Source organism: Primulina huaijiensis, chromosome 12 (assembly GCF_012295235.1).
Source record: "Primulina huaijiensis isolate GDHJ02 chromosome 12, ASM1229523v2, whole genome shotgun sequence".
Taxonomy (NCBI): domain Eukaryota; kingdom Viridiplantae; phylum Streptophyta; class Magnoliopsida; order Lamiales; family Gesneriaceae; genus Primulina; species Primulina huaijiensis.
The window spans coordinates 1853995-1874989 of NC_133317.1; the positions used below are offsets into that span (position 1 = coordinate 1853995).

Here is a 20995-nt window from a genome sequence, read left to right on the forward strand (position 1 = left end):
ATTTTATAAATAAATATAATCGATCGATCGATTGATTGACTTCTTGAAAAAATATAATAATAACAAGAAGCAACAAACTACAAATAAGAATTATATATGAAATTTATATATTTACTTATAAAACCGGTAAATTAACTTCATCAAATCTTTCCGACGATCGGAGTTGAGTTAATCATTTTTTGACATATCCAAATGTGGGTGATTTACACACTTAATATAAATAAAATTTGACTAAACACATTTATCAAATAGATGAGTTGAGTTAACAATTTCTAACTTATCTTTATCAAATTGATGAGTTTGGTTGAAAATTTTTAACTTACTCAAATAGTGGAGTGTGTGTTGGTATGTCACTTTAGATTATTTTGATAATCAAAATATATATTAGAAGCGTAAATGTCTAGTCAATCGAAAAATTTTGATTTGTATTCAAAATTATTGAATTCAAACGTAACAAAAACATGTTCGAACGTTTTTCCAACCAAACTTTAACATTTTTGCGAGCTTTAATATGGTTGTTCAAATATAGTAAAATCGAACCAAACCATATTTATTGATTTTCCAAAATTTCAAATCATGATTTATTTATAAGTAGACCATGAATTTTGATTTGGTCTGATTTTGGATAATTAATTTTATGTTTTGTATTTCATAGTAAATTAGTACATGAAATATTGTAATTTGGACAAAGTAGCGATTGACGTTTGATAATGAACTTGAATGATTAAGTGAATAAAGATCTATAAGACTATCTTAGAACAAATATACTCATTAAATGACTTGTAAAACGACTAGTATTGTTCTCGTTTGTGGTTTGAGCTACCGTATCCGCAAAGATACCGTTTTCGACAAACCAACACAAAAGAGAAACAAAAAACCGAGATGATACATAGACTGATTCATCGTTGAAAATAAGGATGGAGGATTTATTTGAAGTTTCTCCATAATTTATCTTCATCCGCAAAAGTCAAACTCAAAGGAAAATAAATAAATATATAATAATAATATAACACTAATAATAAACAACCCGCGAAAGCTATGGGGTGTGCACTCTATAGTCTATACCAATATCTCCACTTCCGATGGACATTTTTACGGAAAACGACGCGTTGGACGCTGAAACACCCCTGTTGGACGACGTCGTTCAAGCCGCGGTTAACTACCACGGCTTCCCTGCCATACGCTCCAAGTCCGGCGGATGGAGATCGGCTTCATTCATCATAAGTAGAGTTGCCACTTTTATTTGTTGATTTTACTAGTCTGTCTATGTATGTGAACGCCCGTCATTTTGCTACACTTGTTTTAGGTGTGGAGATTGCGGAGAGGTTCGCGTATTATGGGATAACTTCGAACCTGATAAACTTTCTGACGGGGCAGTTGGGGCAATCGATTGTCACGTCGGCGGAGAATGTAAATGCGTGGTCTGGGGCGGCGTCGCTTTTGCCACTTTTGGGTGCTTTTGTGGCTGATTCGTATCTCGGTCGATACCGCACCATCGTATTTGCTTCTCTGCTCTACATACTGGTTAGTGGTTAGAAGCTGGAACGAACTCCTCATTTAGTCCATTTTTTCTTCATAATTGAATAGTTTTGTTTGAAAAGTATGTGCTTCCCTGTCCAAATATTGAGTTTTCTGACTGAAATTTGAGCAATTTACTTGATTGAATGTCAAAGACATTACTATTGAAATAAATTTTTTTTTCAACCGATTTGGATTGGGGGTCAAATTTCAGACAAGGTTCACGATGTTTGGTATTCCAGAAACTGATGTTTCAAACAATTAATTTTCCTATGACAGTAAGCCTGTAGAGTGTTCCTGTATCGTTCTTGATCTAGCTTTGATGAGTTCTCTACTATGATTAGATATCTTAATCTAATGGCCACTAATGATCCCATCCTGATTAGCCTTTTCCTCTGCCTCTTTCCGATGCACAATTTTGGGATTATGAACCTAGTAAATGGGCTCCTATGTTTTCTTGTGCTTCTGGGTAAAGTTTTTGTCTGCAAACACATGTGATCCATAAGTTTGGCTGTCTTTAATCTATATTTTGGAGATAAAAGGTAAAATTATTTAGGAACCTTTCAGCTTGCTACATATCATCTGTTGTTATATATTTATATGTTAATTTTTACATCTGTTGATTTAGGGACTTGGCATCCTGACCTTAGCTGCTGTGTGGCCATTTTCAAACTCAGTTGACTGCCACAGTGATCCAACTATTGGAGCATGTACTTCTCGCCTGCAAGTCATTGTCTTCTTTTTTGCTTTGTATCTTGTGGCAGCAGCACAGGGTGGCCACAAGCCTTGCGTTCAGGCATTTGGAGCCGATCAGTTTGATGTGCACGACCCAAAGGAACTGAAGGAGAGAAGCTCCTTCTTCAATTGGTGGTATTTCGGTATGTGTGGGGGTAATTTGACGACTTTGTTAGCCTTGAACTATATCCAAGACAACCTAGGTTGGGGTCTCGGATTTGGCATACCTTGCATTGTCATGAGCCTCTCTCTTATAATTTTCTTGGTTGGTACCATGACTTACCGTTTCAGCAGCAGATATAACGAAGGAAACCCATTTATCAGAATCGGTAGGGTATTTGTCAATGCTCTTAGGAATCGAAAAATGAACGTTCCAGCAGTTTCAATGCAAGAAAAACCTTCGGGGATTATTCCTCGCCCGAGTTCTCAGCAATTCAAGTAAGGGAACAAGATTCATGCTTCACTGTACATAATCAAAATAGCATTTTTAATTTATCTATCATATCCACCCTAGTTTAGCGTTGGCGGTTTAATTTTTTTATTACTATTTTTGAATACTTAACATGACTTTAATTTAGCGATTTTTATGCTTCAGGTTTTTAAACAAAGCCTTACTTTCCCCTGACGATGAGAAGCAAGGTGAAAAGTTTTGTAGCATCAACGAGGTGGAAGATGCGAAGGCGGTTCTCAGGCTTATTCCCATTTGGTCTTCATGTTTAGTATTCGGCATCGTGTTTTCAGAACCTTTCACCTTCTTTACAAAGCAAGGAGTAACCATGGACAGATCAACAAGCCTTGGCTTTGAGATACCATCTGCCTCGCTCCAATCCTTCATCAGCCTTTCTGTCGTCATTTTCATCCCCCTCTATGATCGTGTTCTTGTACCACTAGCTAGAACAGTGACTATGAAGCCAACAGGTATAACGATGCTACAAAGGATTGGATTTGGCATACTTTTTTCTATCATCTGCATGGCCGTTGCTGCACTAATAGAGGCAAAACGGCTTGAAATTGCTAGAGAGTTTGGTCTAGTCGATACACCAGAAGCAACAGTTCCGATGAGTGTAGCGTGGCTGATACCTCAATATCTGTTGTTTGGAATTGCTGAAGTTTTTACTATGGTTGGTTTGCAAGAGTTCTTCTATGATCAAGTGCCTCGAGAATTTAAAAGCATCGGTCTTTCTCTCTACCTCAGTATTTTCGGTGTCGGGAGCCTTTTGAGTAGTTTGATGGTGTCCATCATCGAGAAAGCAAGCGGGGGAGCAAGCAGAGAGAGTTGGTTTTCGAACAACATGAATCGGGCTCATCTTGACTATTTCTATTGGCTACTTGCTGGACTTAGTGTCGCGGCGTTTATGGTGTATCTTTACTTTGCCAAATCATACGTATACAGTAGGCGAAACTTCGCTTGAATTGACATATTATTGATCCAAATTAATTGAAGCAAAAAGCAAGCTCGAGCTCAATTTCAAGCCTGTTCCGTTTGCAATAATAAATGGTTGCTCGTAAAACAAAATAAAAGTATCTTCATTTAAGAGTAATAAAAAAGTTATGCTCAAAACACATTGTGATTTTTAATATAACAGTAAAACCCCTTACTGCTCTAGTTTATGTACGTGCATCTTCTTTTGGGGGTATCTTTTCAAGAATTTTTTGTGGTTTATACGCAATAGTGACAAACTACTTGCTTATCGTGCTAAATTGAAACATCCATTCCTTTTCACGGATGAGCATGTGTGAGATATATCGTTTGATTTCATTTGAAATGTAATCTTTAATATATGGTATTTTTTATGATGTGTGAATCTGCCTCCCCTATTTTTTTTCATGTGCATTGGATAAACTTTGAACTAACACAATAATCTGTAAAATACATTAACTGCACTGGACAAGTCATGTATGACATGATCTTTCGTCAACATCAACTGATGGTGAAGCTCGACCAATTCTGCATCATGAAGATTCTCAATTCAGGCAAGTTCATTAAGTTATGGTTATAAACTCTTCCTAACCAAAAAAATATGAAAGAAAAAACAAACTGGTAACATCATAGTTACTTGCTTCACGTGTTTAATCTGGAGTATGATTTTGTTCAATATATTACTTTCTGGTTGCAAGGTTTCTTGACAAAGCATTAATCATACCCGAGGGTTCAAAAAACAACACAAAAAATTGTAGCATCGCTGACATTGAAGAGGCAAAGGCAATTCTCAGGCTTGTTCCATTATGGTCTTCCTGTTTGGGACATGCAATAGTATACACACAGCCTTCAACACTGTTCACAAATCAAAGCACCACAATGGATCGTTATATCACTTCCAGCTTTCAGATACCAGCTGCTTCACTTCAATCTCTCATCGCCTTCTCCATTTTCGCCTTTATTCCGATCTATGACCTCATTTTGGTTCCCATTACCAGAGCTATAACCAAGAAGCTATCAGGTATGTCAGTGATTCAACGAATTGGTAGTGGGATGCTTTTATCATTAGTTGCCATTGTAATCGCTGTGTTTATTGACAGGAAGCATCTTGCAACTGCTATAGAACATGGGCTTGCTGACTTGTAGCAACAGTACCAATGAGTATATGGTGGCTGCCCCTCAGTATGTGGTTTTTGGAATTGCTGACGCTTTCACCTATGTTGGCCTTCAAGAATTCTTCTATGATCAGGTTTCTACTGATCTGAAAAGTGTAGGTATTGCCCGGTGCCTTGGTTTGATTGGTATGAGGAACTTCTTAAGCGGTTTTCTCGCATCCGATCATCGAGAAGATCACCAGTGAACATGGTGAGGACGGTTGGTATTCAGATAAGCTGAATCGAGCTCATCTTATTTATTTCTACTGGGTGCTGGCGGGGATCAGTGCATTTGCATTTTCTGCATATGTATACTTAGCCAGGTCTTACGTTTATCATAGTTTATTAATTTCATTATATGTTGTTTTGCCATCTAGTTTTTTCTTGCATGCAAATCATGGTGAACAAATAAATTTTTTTTAGTACAGCGGTATAGGGAATATCGACTTCCCATAATTTTTTTTATGACTATAGTATTTTAATACAATGAAATAAATTTTTTTTAAAAAAAAACATTATATTTTAGCTTCACATAAAAATCAATCCCTGAGCTCCATGAATTTGGTGTTGATTATTATAATTAAATCTCGAATTCAAAATCTTAAACAAAGTCTGATATTTTTTAATCAAATAAGCTATATGTCATCAATCAAATATTATTTTTTAGATACCAAAGATTTATTTTTTCATTGGATAAAGATGAAGTGCATAATTAAAAGAAATCACATTGTATAAAGTTCTTAATAAGCCTACATGTCAAAAAAATACTTTTTTTTTCCCTAAAGTCAAATTAAAGCCTTACCTAATCTAATCCATAGATGACCCATATGGGTTGATAAATTATCTTCTAAAATATTTATGTCACACTCATATTCATTACGAATTATGATTATATTATTTTGATTCAGTTCCTCGTCCCCATCCGCAATCAATTTACGAAATTAAGCGTAGATGATATAATGTGGATTTCATAAATTTATATGCAATGCATGATCCATTATATATTCGTAAAATAAAAATAAAATAAAATTGTTGAAAATAAGAGTTGTAGATATTGAAAAGTAGTGTGTGATGATGTATGTAATAATATATTTATTTTTGGATTATTTACAAAAAAATTCTATAAATAAGTCTCTCAATTTGTGCCGAAAACACACAATTGAATAGACAATTTTATATATCAAAAGATAATAGTAAAAACTGCGGGCTAAAATTAAATGAATTTGAGCCTCTACATTTTTCATTAATTATTATTAACTTTGTGATTTATTATGTTCCTTCAATTACTTCATGCTGTCCCATATATTACTCTAAGGCCGTGGGTTAGCAAGAACAACGTCCCCCGCATTTATCCTCTATTTATTTTCTCCTATTTAATAAATACAAACCTTTTCGGTTTTTTAGTTGTTTAATTTAATTTATTTACAATGTTGCCTTAAAATTTTCCTCTATATTTTTCGATATCTAAATCAATTATAATGTGAATGATTTTACACAATTACATTCATAGTATATGTTTACAAACTTACATGGTATTTTAATAAAATATGGATTCCCTTACCTTTAAAATATAATTATTAATTATGGTGAGATGAAAAATGTAACGGATACTGACAGAAGTCGGCCCCCTTTAACACTAACTCTTGTTCCCACGCCATTTAAAAAAAAAAAACATAAAAGTTATATTTTATGTAAAAAATAAAAACTATAAATATTTATTTAGCTTATATTAAAAAAAAATCAATTTCAAGAAGAACAAAAAACAAAGACAGCGAAGAAATATCACAAGCCAGCAGTTTTTTTGGTAAAAATTTGTGTGAGACCGTCTCACGGATCGTATTTGTGAGACGAATCATCCATGAAAAAGTATTATTTTTATGCTAAAAGTATTATTTTTTGTTATGAATACGTATAAGATTAACCGATCTCACGTATTAAGATCACATACTCCATCTTTGATTACTTCGGCGCACGAAAGACGGGGGATTGGTAGGTCCACAAACACAATGAAACCCGTTAACTATACATACATATCATATGTATCTATATATATATATTAAAAAATACTATTTTTTAAAAATAGAAAAATACAATATAATCCCTATTGTTCAATTCTGTTTTATTTAAATTTTGTACGAGCCGGCGTGATGATGAATAGAAACATGGTGTGCAAGTATGATTATTATTAATAAAATCAATATATTATCATTTGATAGCGTGTCACGAAAAAACTAATAAATAAATAATCAGCAAATTATTATATGCATTTCTGAATCCGAAAATTGACCTTCACTTCTCAGTCGTCGATTTTTTTTGTGTTCAGTCTCTGGGTTCTTTTTTAGTATCACATTTCCACATGAAGTGTACTACATTTCCACATGAAGTGTACCACATTTTGTATGACATAGTACCACAATTTTGTGGGTAGGAAATGAACCCAAAGAAATATTTTGATTGGGGATTTTTCACTAACTTCCCCTGATATATTAGACAAATATTTATTTATTTTATCAACTCGAATATTATTTATTTATATATATGTGTGTGTATGCGGAGTGCAAATCACTTAAATGTTACATTTCCTAGCATTAAAATTCTATGAATTTCACTTTCCCCCTCAGAGAATTTCTACATTGGATGCTTCATTGTTGTTGAAATTGGCTGGCTCTTATTATCATGCTTCATCTAATTAATGCTTACGTTTAATGTTCTAGAAAATTTAATACTTTCACATATTATTATTATTATTATTATTATGAATTCCGATGATTGCCAGTATTATTGATTGGCAATTTTATTTTTATTTTTTGTTGAAATTTACCATTAAATTAAATAGGAGAGAACCGAATTATAACATTCCAAAGTCAATATGGGAAAACCCATCACAACATTTAAAGAAAAAAAGTAAGTTACGAGGGATTATAAGATGTTAATAGCTTGTGTGTGTATATAGATATATATTTCATAAAATATCATTTATGTATTGATGAAATATCTCAGATTTTAAATGTACTATTCAGATACATCTGTCTTGATAATATATATTTAAAAAGTGTAAGTCTCTTGTGAGACGGTCTCACGAATCTTTATCTGTGAGACGTGTCAATCCTAACCATATTCACAATAAAAAGTAATATTCTTAGCATAAAAAGTAATACTTTTTCATGGATGATCCAAATTAGAAATCTGTCTCACAAAATACGACCCGTGATATCGTCTCATACACTTTTTTACGAATTAAAAAATATGATAATATTTAAAATTTCAAACCTCAAAAGGGGGAAAAGAATAATGGCATCCAACTATAACAATAATAGGAAAAAAAGATTATGCCACATTGTTGTTATACAAAAATGTATTGCAGGAAATTTTATTGAGCAAATTGAAATTATTAAAATTTGGCGATTTTGGTCGAAGAAAGAGGAGTCCTGGTGTGTTGGAGATGGACCCCATTACAAACGAGCTGGCAAATTTCCAGTATTTGCCAGACTGTTCATCTCCGCACCCCGTTTAGCATATTAATCGCCCACTCATTTGTCTCTATAAAACCATCTTGCTTTGTTTCATAAAGCTTTGAATTTCTTTGTTTCTGTGTTTCAGGGAGAGCTTAATTTGTTGTTTTCTTGAATTTTCAATATGGCTGAGGAAACCAAGAAAACGACTGCTGAGGGCCCTTCTGTTGCTGAAGAGGTCGTGGTATGTGATGTTCCGGTGGTCGAGAAGCCCGCGACCACCGTTGTAGAGAAAGACCCGCCACTGCCGGAGTCTGAGTTGGAGAAGGTGGAGAAGCCGGCGCCTGAAGAGGTGGTGGAAGGCGAGAAGGAGAAAGATGAAGCGTCTGGTCAGGGAAAGGTTGCTGAATCTGTCTCATTTAAAGAAGAGAGCAACAAGGTGGATGATCTCGTGGATCCAGAAAAGAAGGCCTTGGAGGAATTCAAACTGTTGATTCAGGAGGCACTTGCTAAGCATGAATTTACCGCTCCACCTCCCCGTCCGCAGGCCCCGGCCAAGGAGGAGGAGCCTAAAGCTGAAGAGAAGAAAGAAGCAGCAAAACCTGAAGAAAAGAAAGAAGAGCCCAAGACCGATGAGAAAGCAGTGGAAGAGCCACCAAAAACTGAAGAAAAAACGGAATCAACAGAGGCACCTGCTGATGTCGCGCCGCCGCCGCCAGCGACGGAGCCCGTGAAAGAAGAAGTCGTGGAGAAGAAGGTTGAAGAAAAAGTTTTCCCACCACCGGCTCCAAAGCCATCAACCTTTGAAAAGGTTGAAGAAAAAGCGGAAGCTGTTACCGAAGAGATTAAAGAGACCATAATTCATGAGGTCACCGCCCCCGCTCCGCCACCATGTGAGGAGCCTGCCGCCACCCCGACGGAAGATCAGAAACCTAAGGAAGAGGAAGAGAAAGCCCCCTCAACTCCGGAGGAGGTTTCCATATGGGGTGTCTCCCTGCTTGCCGATGAGAGGAGCGACGTGATTCTCCTCAAGTTCTTGAGGGCGAGGGATTTCAAAGTAAAGGAAGCCTTTTCCATGCTAAAAAACGTGGTGGCATGGAGGAAAGAGTTTAGAATTGACGACCTGTTAGAAGGAGGAGTTGGCGAGGGTCTTGAAAAAGTTGTGTATATCCATGGAGTGGATAAAGAGGGGCACCCTGTTTGTTACAATGCTTTTGGCGAGTTTCAGGACAAGGAACTATATAACAACACCTTTGCTGATTCTGAGAAGAGAACAAAATTCCTCCGGTGGTATATTCAGTTCCTGGAGAAAAATGTCAAGAATCTTGATTTTAGTCCTGATGGCACCTGCACTTTTGTTCAAATCACGGATCTCAAGAATTCCCCTGGGCTCATCCTCTTCAAAAAAGAACTCCGTCAAGCTACCAACCAGGCACTCCAGTTGCTCCAGGATAATTATCCTGAATTTGTTGCCAAACAGGTATAATTCTCAAAAAAATCCCTTTTTTAGCCTTCCGGAGCGTTATCGGAATTTTCATTGATATGTGTTTGTTCAGCAAGGCCTACAAATATGAGCTATCCCCGTTCTGGATTTTCTGCGTTAATTTTTCTTGCTTGGTGTAATAATTTAAAGGGGCGTGTCCAGTGAATTCGCAAGTTTGTAGTATGTTATTACTGCCGCTGACTGAAGTATTTGTGTATTATTGATTATTGATGTTGCGTAGGTGTTTATCAATGTTCCATGGTGGTATGTGGCTTACAATAGGATGATTAGCCCATTCTTAACCCAAAGAACGAAGAGCAAATTTGTATTCGCAGGCCCTACCAAGACTGCTGAGACTCTTTTCAAGTCAGTACATTTGATGAAATTTTCCATTCAATTTTAATGTTTCTATTACCACATTGTATCTCAAGTTCAATTATCATGTTGATTTTTTTTTGTGACAGATACATAGCGCCTGAGCAAGTACCCATTCAATATGGTGGCCTCAGCAAGGAAGGTGATCAAGAATTCAACATTGCTGATCCGGCAACCGAGGAGATCATCAAGCCAACTTTCAAACACACCATTGAACTTCCCATCACTGAGGTGGGCAAGTTTTTTCCCTTTATTCTTTGATATAAAATTATACTCAAGAAACTGAAATGTGGCATTTAACTCGAATTCCGGGATTTTTCAGTCTTGCACGTTGGTATGGGAGGTGAGAGTAGTAGGATGGGATATATCCTACGGTGCTGAATTTGTCCCAAGTGCGGAAGGGGGATACACTTGGATCGTACAGAAGCCAAGGAAGGTTGCGGCCACCGACGAACAGGCGATTTTCTGCACATTCAAAATCAGCGAACCTGGCAAAGTTGTGCTCACATTCGACAACCAAACTTCTAAGAAGAAGAAGCTTCTCTATAGGTCCAAGACCAAGCCAGCTCAATGAAATTCTTGAATACAATGCAACATAATAATTCCTTATTTACATTTACATATTCTTTTATCTTATATTTGTATTAAACTTAGTTTTTAAGTTAAAAGCTCATGGGGGGGACTTCTTATTTATGTATCTGTTTGCTGTTTTTTGTACTTCTTTGAATTAAATTTTGTTGTTTGATTGTTTAAATTTGTTTGGTGGAACATTTTCGGGAAGAGGATGGATCCTTAACATTGGAATGGGGATAGTGTGACATGTGGCATAATTCTTTTTCTTGAAATATAGTGTGAAATGTCGAAGGAAACTTTTGTTACTATAATAGCTTATGCTTCATTTTTCCAGCTATTATTTTGTTGATTCGTAGTTTCTTTTCTTGTGTGTTCATATTGGATCCTTCACCCCTCATTGTCCTTATTCTCAAATTTGGCCTCTTCGTTTAGGTCGTTCTTTTTCTGTCAAGTGGGTGTATGTCGGGTGTAAACGAATAAAATCAAATTGAATTTTAAAAGTTTTTGCACAAATTTGGTTCGAATCTATACAGTTCGAGTTCGGCTCGAAAAATTTGAGCATGTTTGCAAATGAATTGTATTATTGTTCGAAAATAAGTTCTCAAAAAGTTTGAAATTTATTTATTTAATATATAATTGTATTATGTTAATAAAATATTAAAATTCAGAAATGGTTTGCAAACAATCGAAAAAAACAATTTGGAGAAAAAATTTCGAACACGATCGATTTCAGTTAGGATTCGATAAATTTGAGTATAAATTAAATATTTTTTGAAATCACAAAATATTTATAAACGTGTTCGATCCATTTATATCCTTAATGACTAGGTGTATGTATAATGATGCAGGCATATTAGGATATTTGCCAAAACCAGTGAGTTGGCAGGTTAGGAGGTTACGTAGAGCAATAAATCAGCGAGAAGGCAATTGGTATTATTATTGGTCCATATCACATGCACAGTAATTAGGGGACCGAATTTGGTGAAGTCGGGATCGTCGGCATCCAGAAAATATTGTAACTGAAGTCATGATTATTTATTTAAGCCTTCACACACTCTACCAATTCCAACATTTCTCAAAATTTGAAGAAGAAAATATGAGAGAAAAAACGAGTGGATTTGTCAAAAGAAAAAGAAGATACCTTCTAGAAAGAAGATAAAGCACCATTTTTAAAATAACCTGCTCAGCTAGCTGGCTCTGTCTATTGTAATTCCCACTTTTTACATGTAATAATAATAAGTATAATTTTGTCTTTAAGTTTAGCTCTTAGAAATGACACACCAACTTTGTTATCGATTAACAAAAGTCTTAGTTTATCACTCTGTTCATCATTAATTATCGGGGTCAGGTGCTCAACCTCCAGCACATAAAATAAAAAACGACAGAAAGAGACCCCCCACCAATAAGGTTAACGACAGCAAGTTTTTTTCGTTTTCAAATTTTTCAAGAAACTTTTCAAATATTTTTATTGACAAATTAAATTAAAGTTGATCAAAAATCTCCGATCAAAACATTTATTTGGGTTCACTTCTTATCCATAAAATTGTGGTACTATGTCATACAAATTGTGGTACACTTCATGTGGAAATGTGGTACTAAAAAAGTACTTGCTGCTCCAATGAGGACATTCGTTTACTCAAGCCCTCACGCTCAACATGAGCTTCTTGGGCATCATATTTGGACTATGAAACCTCTCTTGCTAGTCCTCAGCTCTCTCATTTGCTTTGGCTAAATCATATCATAATTTTGTTGTCTCGTCCATTGAAGCTGCATTAGAATTTTCAAAGTCTAGTAATCTCTCAAGCTCCTGTACTTGCGACGATTTATGAAGAAAATCACCAAATATTACGGTGAATTATATATAAGTAGCAACGACGGTTTTCTGAACCATCGTTAGAAACAACAAAGATGTTAGTCAAATCGTGGCTAAACATAGCGACATTTTAATGTTACCAAAGTTTCAGAAAATCATGGCAATTTGCCTATTGTATTATTAAATTTGTGGGCAAATTCGAAATTACGACGGTTTTAGAAAAATAATTACTAAAATTAGGGAAGATTTTTTTTAATTGTTGCTAAGGCCTCGTTTTTTTTAGTGAACGGCAACAATAACAAAAAATATATATATTCTCCAAATGAAACGGTCAAGTTTTCTTAATTATAATCTGAATTCAATGTACCCACCAATGTCAATGATTGCCCCTCAGATTCCTTTGTGGTTAAATAAAATTATTTGGTAGTGATAAAGAGACGAAGCACGGTTGGCAATAACAACTAAGCCAAAGTCAAGCACGAACTAATCATTATTAGCACGGGAAATCACTATGTTTTCAAAAGTTTTAAAGGGGTTGGGGGTAATGATTCATCGCTCGAATTCATATTAATATATTTCATTTTACAATGGAATGCAACCTAAATATGTAAGAAAAAAAAAAGAAAGAAGAAACCAACTTGTAGTAGAAGCAAAAGTTCGGACATTGGAGACACTTAAATTATAAACGACATTTTTCTATAAATTTGACACTTGATATAAATACAGAGGAGGTGAATGAATACGACTTTTAGACCAAAATTATAGGATGCTTATGTCCTGACAATCCATATGCAATGTGAGGCTGAGTTCAATTTTCATATGTTGTAGTTTGTTCACATGTTTTTGCTGCCTTTTTTCCCAAAAGCATCTCCACATCTTCTGGTCTTGACTCCGACACTTCAATGGCACCAATGTGTTTCGGCAGATTCCATCGATCACAAGAATTCAATGTCGGTGGTCCTGTCCTAGTGTCCTGTTTGTGTCCACCTAGCTATCTATTCCTAGGCAGGTATTGGGTTCATTAAAAACAGCGTATCGCATTAAATATTCCAGCTGCAAAATTTGCAGTGTCATAAAACTATAGCGGCAGTATGACACCATTATTGGAAACAAGACTTAAATGTCAAATTACATATACAGAACTGTCCAACACCGGTTCAGTAAATTTTAGCACCAAAAATTGCTGGAGTTCAATAAACATAATGGCAGCATGGGAGCGGATTAACTCATTAATTGTCATGTGCCTTATCGAAACAGCACATGTTGCTGCCTATACATAGTTCTCACGCACCATTATCGACACGTGAACTTTTACCTGACAGGTGGAATTTTGGAGAAAAAAGACTTGACAAGAGAAACCCAAATATCAATCTATCTAGTTCTTAAATGGTTTTGAAGTATATTGACAGTAACATATATCATAAAATGATGTCCACCATCATGTCATGGGCCCACATGCATGCCCGATAACGACCACGCATGATGGAATATATTTGCAACCACTTAAACATTTGTAATCACGGTTTGGCCCATGTTATACCGAGAGTAATCTATTACTAAGATGTTCGAACGATCATCTCAATTCAAAACAAAAAAAATAATGATATGTCATACATTGTTTGTTTTGAATTAAGATGTTTGTGCGAACATCTTATACATAAATACAAGATAGTAGTACTCTATGTGTAGAGTAGAATGATCATTTCATCACTTTACAAATAGTGTAGTTACTACAGAAATTTGTGGGGGTGTTGCATCAACAGAGTCTATTATTGATTAACAAAGACAGAGTAATGAAAGCTAATGATGTTTGGACACAAATGTCAAAGAGAAAGAGAGTGTTTCCTGTCATACTAGGTCACATTCAAGATTAGATGATAGACCACCAAACAAAACCTAATGTCATTATAACCATTGAAATTGATAATTGCTTCAAAAACGAAGAAGATTGAGCGGTTGACAGGTTAAGGGATTCAAAGAATACATCAAGGAATAAACAGGAGCATGATGAAAAATAGGTTGCATACTAGAATTTACACACACACACACACAACAAATACCGAATGAGTTGAAATTCAATACATATCATCGAAATGGATTTCCAATGATACAAATATATATGTTTATCAAACAGAAAATAACAAGATAACATATTCTCATCACGTAAAATACATGTGTATTTTTGTCATAGAGCTACAAGACCATGCAAGGCAGAGAATACAGCAAAAATAACCAAACTAAGGAGAAAATGTTCTATAATGGAACACGCACATCTTCAACGTATTTACCAGTAGCCCCAAAGATGTTTCTCGACAGGCCCTTTAACCACAATATTTTGATTTCCGGAGGGCTTCAAACACAATAGCAGGTGTATTTCTGCTTCCACTTAGAACATGTTAATTGACGAGGGTGAAAATGACCGCAAAACAGATACAAACCATCAATCAGAAAACATTGTTTATCACTGAGAGAAGTAAATCCATGCGTTCAAAAAATGGTAGATGAGCAAGGAGTTTACTCGAAAACTAGAGCTTTCTGGCCCAGTTACATCAGTCAACATAGGGCGCAACTTTGAACCTGTAAAAAAGCTTCTTCTTCTTGGCAGTGGGATTGTCAATGGTGAGTAATATCTTACCGAGCTCGGAAACACTGAAATTGTCAGACACAACCGGTTCATCAGTTGGAGCCATCTTCCTGGTCTTCTGTATGATCACCGTGTATCTTCTACGTTCTGTATTTGGTATATACTCGGCACAGTAGCTCACGTCCCAGCCCACTACACGAAGCTCCCAAACAAGAGTGCATTTCTGCAGGTAAATAAGAAACCCCATCACACAAAGGAAACTACTAATCTTTTACTCTAAATGTCTATCAATAGTGACAGTTACAGCTTCACGACAGTGTTAACCAGACCTCATTTACTATGATTTCCACAGTTTGCTTAGTCATAGGTTTCACAGTGATCTCTGTGGCTGGATCATCGACAGTGAACTCAGGGTTGCATTCACAGAAATCCACATGAAGGCCACCATATCGAGTCGGCACTTGCTCCGGAGATATATACCTGTTGCACAAATCAAATTACCAGGTTAATCATACTATGCATAGTGCTCTAAAAATCACAGTGAGAGATATTCATGTATAAAACTTCTCGCACTTGCAAAGAGTTTCGACAGTCTTTGTTGATCCAGAAAACATAAATTTACTTTTGGTCCTCTGAGTCAGGAAAGGGCTGATCATTGTGTAGAACGCCAAGTACCACCAAGGGACATTGATGAACACCTAAAAGCAAGAAAGGATTATTCCACACTCACACAGGGGTATCAAGAGTCCATTAAATATGCCTACATGGAAACACAAGTCATCATCCAACCAAAACCTGAGCATATAGCAACTACCGGCTTCATAAATTTATCCAATATCAACCCTCAAACAAACTGATAAAGTATCAACGTTATATTCCAAGGTTTCTTATCCAATATCTACACTGAGGAACTACAGACAAAAGAATCAACGTATGTGCTTCCTTCTATATTGCAAAGAACCATTTGATGTTATTGTCTAAATACCGAGTACGTTAGTGTAATAGGACGCATTTTCCATAACACAGAGTTCAATAGAGAACAAAGTTATGATACAATCCGAAGAACAGTAGCTATTGATTTCAGACCGCAGTTGTATCGCTTCATGGTCTCGTGATTTCTCAGAATTGCACCAAAGGCAAAACCCATAATAAATAAATACAGTAAATATATCAATGAAATCAATACCTGCTTTGCCACAAATTCAGGATAATTATCCTGAAGTATCTGCAAAGCCTGCTTTGTCGCAATGTGAAGCTCCCTTTTCCCCAGTCCGGGAGAATTCTTGAGATCACTAACTTGAAAAATCGTATTGATCCCGCCAGGATTAAAGTCCAATCTCCTAATACTTCTTTCAAGAAACTGAATTCTCCACCTCAAAAACTTCATTCTTTTTTCCTCATCAGCAAACGTATTGAAATACAACTCTTTATCCCGAAATTCCCCATAAACATTATAACACACCGGGTGTCCGTTTTTATCGTGTCCCTGCATAAAGACAACCTTTTCAAGATCATCACCCAAATCCTCCTCCGCTAATTCATCAACGTTAAACTCCTTTCGCCATTTTATCGTGTTCTTCAACATGTCGAATGATTCTTGAACTTTAAAGTCGCGGGCTCGTAGAAACTTGAGCAAAATCACGTCACTCCGATCGTCTTTCAACAAGGGCACACCCCAAATGGACACTTCTTCAGGCGCAGTCGGAGTGTCCGAGGAAAAAAGGCCAACTTTAAGAACTTCTTGTACATTATATTTGAACTCTTCAAGTGCTCTGCGCTCGAAATGCGAGAGATCTGTAGGCTTGTTGCATTCTTCCTTGAAAGAACCCAAAGCCACAGGGACCTTTTCCTTTCCAATCGGTTTCTCATCTTCGGACTGTGCAGCTTCTTTGGATAGAGTTTTGGAAGGTTCAGATTTTTGAGGTTGCGCTTCTAAAGCAGAAACTAGCGTCCGAGACTCCGAGGATGCGGAATCAGTTTCCCTTAGTGTGAGAGAAACACACTCCCCCGCAAGCGGCGGTTCCAGAGACGACGGATCTAGTGGGGTGCTTTTTTCTGTCACCATAATGGCCTCCTTCAGCTTTTCTTCAACAGGGAAAGGAGTGAGAGTCTCTTTGTCCACCGACTCCAGCGGTTTCTCGGCAGCAGATTCCAGTTTTTGCGGTAGTCGCAATTCTGTCTCCTCCGCCGCCAGCGGTGGTGGCTGGTGGACAACTAGTTGTGGATCAGTTCGAGAGGCTTCCCAGGCCATCCTAGTGGAGAAGAATGGGCACAGTTTGAGAGCAAGTTCCTAGTTCGATGTGTGCATATGAAAAGAAGAGAAATGGCCGGTACTCAGAGTCAACAACTGCCGAAGCCGAAGCCGAAGCCGAAGCGAAGCTCTATTTTTTGCAAGTGTTTTTGCAAATACGTATTTGAGTGTACGAACGAAAATAAGTCAAACCAATTAATTGAAATTTAAAATATATATTGGGAAAAGAAATAAAACATTTCCAAATTTCGTTTGACAGGTTCGGAGTAGGTGGAAGTCAGAATTCGGTATTTATTTATTTTTCTCTTTTTTTTTTCCTCAAAGTATCTATTTCTTCTTTTGAAAGAAAATTATGTTAACTGTAAAAAATATATAATTTCACGTTTCTTTTAATCTTTTTTTCCTCTTATAATCTATCAAGAAATGTTAATTATTCACCTTTTACTTTAATTTTTTAAAACCTCAAATTTTGCTCTGCTCATGCTTATGTTTGATTGATATAAATCAAAAATTGGTCTCAATAAGAATATTTTTGTTATTTTATTACAAAATTAGTATTAGAATCAGTGTTTTTAAAATCGGACGGTTTGGTTAGTTGGTAATAAGTCACGATTTCGGTCCAAAACACAATAAAAAAAGTTTTAATAGTCAAATCGATCAAATCCAGTCAGACTGATTATGAGCGGATTAACTGGTTTTCGAATTTTTTTTGAAAAATTCATTTTATTATTTAAAACCTCAAAGTTAATATTTGATTATATATATACATGATTATTTGAAATTTGGATTTCGCTAAAAATATTATTTTAGTAGAATTAGATGTTATTTAATTTGATTTTTTTTAAAAAAATGACATAATTGGTATTTTTAATATATGTATATAGTTATTTAGTTTCTAACATCTTTGATAAATATATTTATTGTCTATTTATATACATATTATATTTTTGAAAATATATTATTAATAATTTATATTATATAAAAGTATTTCGTTCCGACCGTCCGATCAAATCGGTCCGATCGGTTGGACCATTTTTTCAATATAGATTAGTTTGATAACATGATCCGATTATAAAAACATTGATTATAATCACTTATTCGCCAAATTATCTACTTAAATTTTTTTTTCAAATTTTCACTTTTATTTTCAAATATTTTCCATTTATAATATTTGTTTTCACTTTTTTCATAATCTATAAAGTAGACATAATATTTTACAATCACTCTTTAAATAAGTTCGTGAATTAGTTAGTAATTGAAATATTTGGTCTTTTAAGTCATCACATGTCGATCTAGTCTATATGTACAATAACAAATAATATTTTTTTTTAATGATCGGGTCGGATTAAAGATCCATTTCACGAAATTGACCTATAAAACAGTTTTATAAGAATTTTTGTGTAGTCGAAATTGATCGTTTTCAATGGTAGATGTGGTACTTAAACTTTTGATCATGAATTTCACAATTATTATTCAAAAAAAAAAGAGTGGTTTATAACAAAAGCTATCCTCATCCTTTTTATCTCATTATCCCATTTCGGGACACCCTTCATGCTATTCTCCACTCAAGGCATGCACTGCATGCATATATTCGGAGCTACACAACTCTACATACGTTTATTTTCAACTGACCTGAATATGTTTGCCTTGGATGTTGATCTTGAGTACAAATTCTTCGGCATCTGACTCTTCCACATTCAATTGTAATTCTAAAATCAATAAAATTATTAGTTGTGATGTCTTTCATAATCTTGAATTTTCGTAATATATCCGATTAAATTTATAATTTTCTAACGATTAACGAATCAGATAGTTCATATTTAATACAACTAGTTATATATATGCAGATGTGGTGAGTTGTGCACCTTCATCCCTGATTTGTGATGTATGATTGCTTGATCTGTGATAATAATTCTTGATGTTGTTAAAATCGGTGAGGGTAACTGGGAGGTCAGATCATTGCTTAGAGAGCTCGGATCAAACCTTTAAGCGGTGGCTGGGAGGTCGGATCTTCACTTGGGGAGCTCGGATTGACCTTCGAAATCTGGCAACACGAACAAGAACGTTAGAAGGGGGCCGGAAGGTTGTTCCGGCGTAGTCCCTCCGACGCTCAAGTCAGAGAATAGAAAACTGAGAGAGTAGTGTGTGTGCTGAGAGAATTTGAATATATTAATGAATAAACAATGAACAAAACCTGTTATTTATAGGAGAACAATAGAGTCATGTTTTGGTAGATTTAGATATTCAGAATCTTGCGAAAGATTTGGTTATATCTTATAGATTTGGTTTAGATCCTGCACAGATTTCGTAAATCTTAATGTGCTTTATCTTTTTGAGCTTGATTTCTTTGGGCTATCTATCAATATTGAAATAAGAGCTCGAATAGATATGAGCCCCTCCGTAATCCTGACCTCAAGGAGGCTCGGCTCGGGAGGTCGGCCAACCCATGTCCAATCGGCCCGATAACACCATATTGGAGGTCGGCTCGGAAACCCCTGGGAGCTCGGCCATGGAGCTCGGCATGGGAGGTCGGCCAGGCGTTTTCCGCCGTTACGTGGGTTTCGGGAGGTCGGCCTGGATGACCTCCCCGATGACTTCCAGGATGAGTCGGATGACCTCTCGATTAAAGTCCTCGAACACTGGGCCTTTAATTGGATGGACCACCGAGAGTGGACCTGGCCCATCCGCGAGGTATAAATTCTAGTTTCATTTCTTAAAAGAAATTATAATTATCATATATGCATGTATACATGTTTTGACTTTTAGAAATGTTCATGTTGTTAGAATGAAGAATGGCCTTCGGTCGTTATCATTTTTGTGTTCGTACTGTTGACTTTTACACATGTCCACGTTGTTAGAATGCACAATTTCCTTCGGTAGTTATCATTTTGTTTTTGTATATATTATTTTCTGAGTTCAAATTAATTTTTATTGTGTATTGTGTAAAACTCTGAATTAAGACATTATTATAAATTATGTTAATTAAGTAAATCCTACGTACTGATCAAATTTTATGCTACTGAATTATCCGATAAAATATTTATAGAAGAAAACGAATTCATAATCATTGTTAAACGCCCATTTACTTCACCAACTTATATCTGGTAAAAATGGTGTTACATTACTTACATCAACCCCTGTGTTTTTTCTATTTTGTCATAATATATATATATTTTTTGACAGGAAAGCTCACAATTTTATTACTTCAGGTCATCCATCACAAGCCTACCCAACCAAGAAGAAAACTTGTCATTCACCCAAACAAAAGATGAATGGGAAGAATAAGCAAAATGAGCAATATTATGAGCTACTCTATTGACGTCTCTACGAACTTGCACAATCTCTGAAACCACTGGCTGCTTCAGCATGGACATAATCTCTGCTACACAAGCTCCAGTGTAACCATGGTTCTCTCAGTCGGAAGTGAGTATGTAGCCACCTACACATCTCCAGCTGCACCGCTCGTGTTTATGTATGTCTACATATATTGCAAAGTGTCGACACGTAAAATTTAGTATCGGTGCCTCTCTACACGTTTAGCATCACTTGCCATTATTTATTTATTCATTCAGGTTTTTCCTCGGAATTTGAATGTACTAATTGTGAATTTTTCCTCAAAATTCTCCACACATTTCGT

The 20995-nt window shown here is 35.8% G+C and overlaps 3 protein-coding genes and 1 pseudogene across 4 annotated transcripts; 3 read left to right on the forward strand and 1 right to left on the reverse strand.

Annotated features, from left to right (window-relative positions):
* Positions 1-1051: 1051 nt before the first annotated feature.
* Positions 1052-3719, forward strand: LOC140990605 (protein NRT1/ PTR FAMILY 5.10-like). The gene is made up of 4 exons (XM_073460382.1): positions 1052-1224; positions 1307-1524; positions 2147-2691; positions 2849-3719. The coding sequence occupies exons 1-4, from the start codon at positions 1083-1085 to the stop codon at positions 3663-3665; spliced, it is 1722 nt and encodes a 573-aa protein (XP_073316483.1). The 5' UTR covers positions 1052-1082; the 3' UTR covers positions 3666-3719.
* A 437-nt stretch (positions 3720-4156) lies between these two features.
* LOC140990080 (protein NRT1/ PTR FAMILY 5.10-like) lies at positions 4157-5250 on the forward strand (annotated as a pseudogene).
* A 2973-nt stretch (positions 5251-8223) lies between these two features.
* LOC140989750 (patellin-3-like) lies at positions 8224-11038 on the forward strand. Its single transcript, XM_073459131.1, has 4 exons — positions 8224-9759; positions 10004-10128; positions 10227-10368; positions 10460-11038. The coding sequence occupies exons 1-4, from the start codon at positions 8464-8466 to the stop codon at positions 10709-10711; spliced, it is 1815 nt and encodes a 604-aa protein (XP_073315232.1). The 5' UTR covers positions 8224-8463; the 3' UTR covers positions 10712-11038.
* A 3549-nt stretch (positions 11039-14587) lies between these two features.
* On the reverse strand, positions 14588-17542 carry LOC140989950 (patellin-3-like). Of its 2 annotated transcripts, XM_073459510.1 has the most exons (5): positions 16294-17542; positions 15681-15805; positions 15437-15587; positions 15042-15330; positions 14588-14908 (listed from the first exon to the last, which is right to left on the reverse strand). In XM_073459510.1, the coding sequence occupies exons 1-4, from the start codon at positions 17356-17358 to the stop codon at positions 15073-15075; spliced, it is 1599 nt and encodes a 532-aa protein (XP_073315611.1). In that variant the 5' UTR covers positions 17359-17542; the 3' UTR covers positions 14588-14908; positions 15042-15072. The 2 variants fall into 2 exon arrangements, with proteins under 2 accessions (XP_073315611.1, XP_073315610.1); XM_073459509.1 differs by having other exon boundaries at positions 14588-15330.
* Between the last annotated feature and the right edge of the window lie 3453 nt (positions 17543-20995).

Bases quoted from the DNA above. Each gene is read 5' to 3' on its own strand.
- LOC140990605 (XM_073460382.1), top strand. From the start codon at position 1,083: ATGGACATTTTTACGGAAAACGACGCGTTGGACGCTGAAACACCCCTG. The intron at 1,225-1,306 runs GTAGAGTTGCCA...CACTTGTTTTAG, and splicing joins ATCGGCTTCATTCATCATAA to GTGTGGAGATTGCGGAGAGG. The intron at 1,525-2,146 runs GTTAGTGGTTAG...CTGTTGATTTAG, and splicing joins CTTCTCTGCTCTACATACTG to GGACTTGGCATCCTGACCTT.
- LOC140989750 (XM_073459131.1), top strand. From the start codon at position 8,464: ATGGCTGAGGAAACCAAGAAAACGACTGCTGAGGGCCCTTCTGTTGCT. The intron at 10,129-10,226 runs GTCAGTACATTT...TTTTTGTGACAG, and splicing joins ACTGCTGAGACTCTTTTCAA to ATACATAGCGCCTGAGCAAG. The intron at 10,369-10,459 runs GTGGGCAAGTTT...GGGATTTTTCAG, and splicing joins TTGAACTTCCCATCACTGAG to TCTTGCACGTTGGTATGGGA.
- LOC140989950 (XM_073459510.1), bottom strand. From the start codon at position 17,358: ATGGCCTGGGAAGCCTCTCGAACTGATCCACAACTAGTTGTCCACCAG. The intron at 15,806-16,293 runs GTATTGATTTCA...TCTTGCTTTTAG, and splicing joins CTGAATTTGTGGCAAAGCAG to GTGTTCATCAATGTCCCTTG. The intron at 15,588-15,680 runs GTGCGAGAAGTT...TTTGTGCAACAG, and splicing joins ACTGTCGAAACTCTTTGCAA to GTATATATCTCCGGAGCAAG.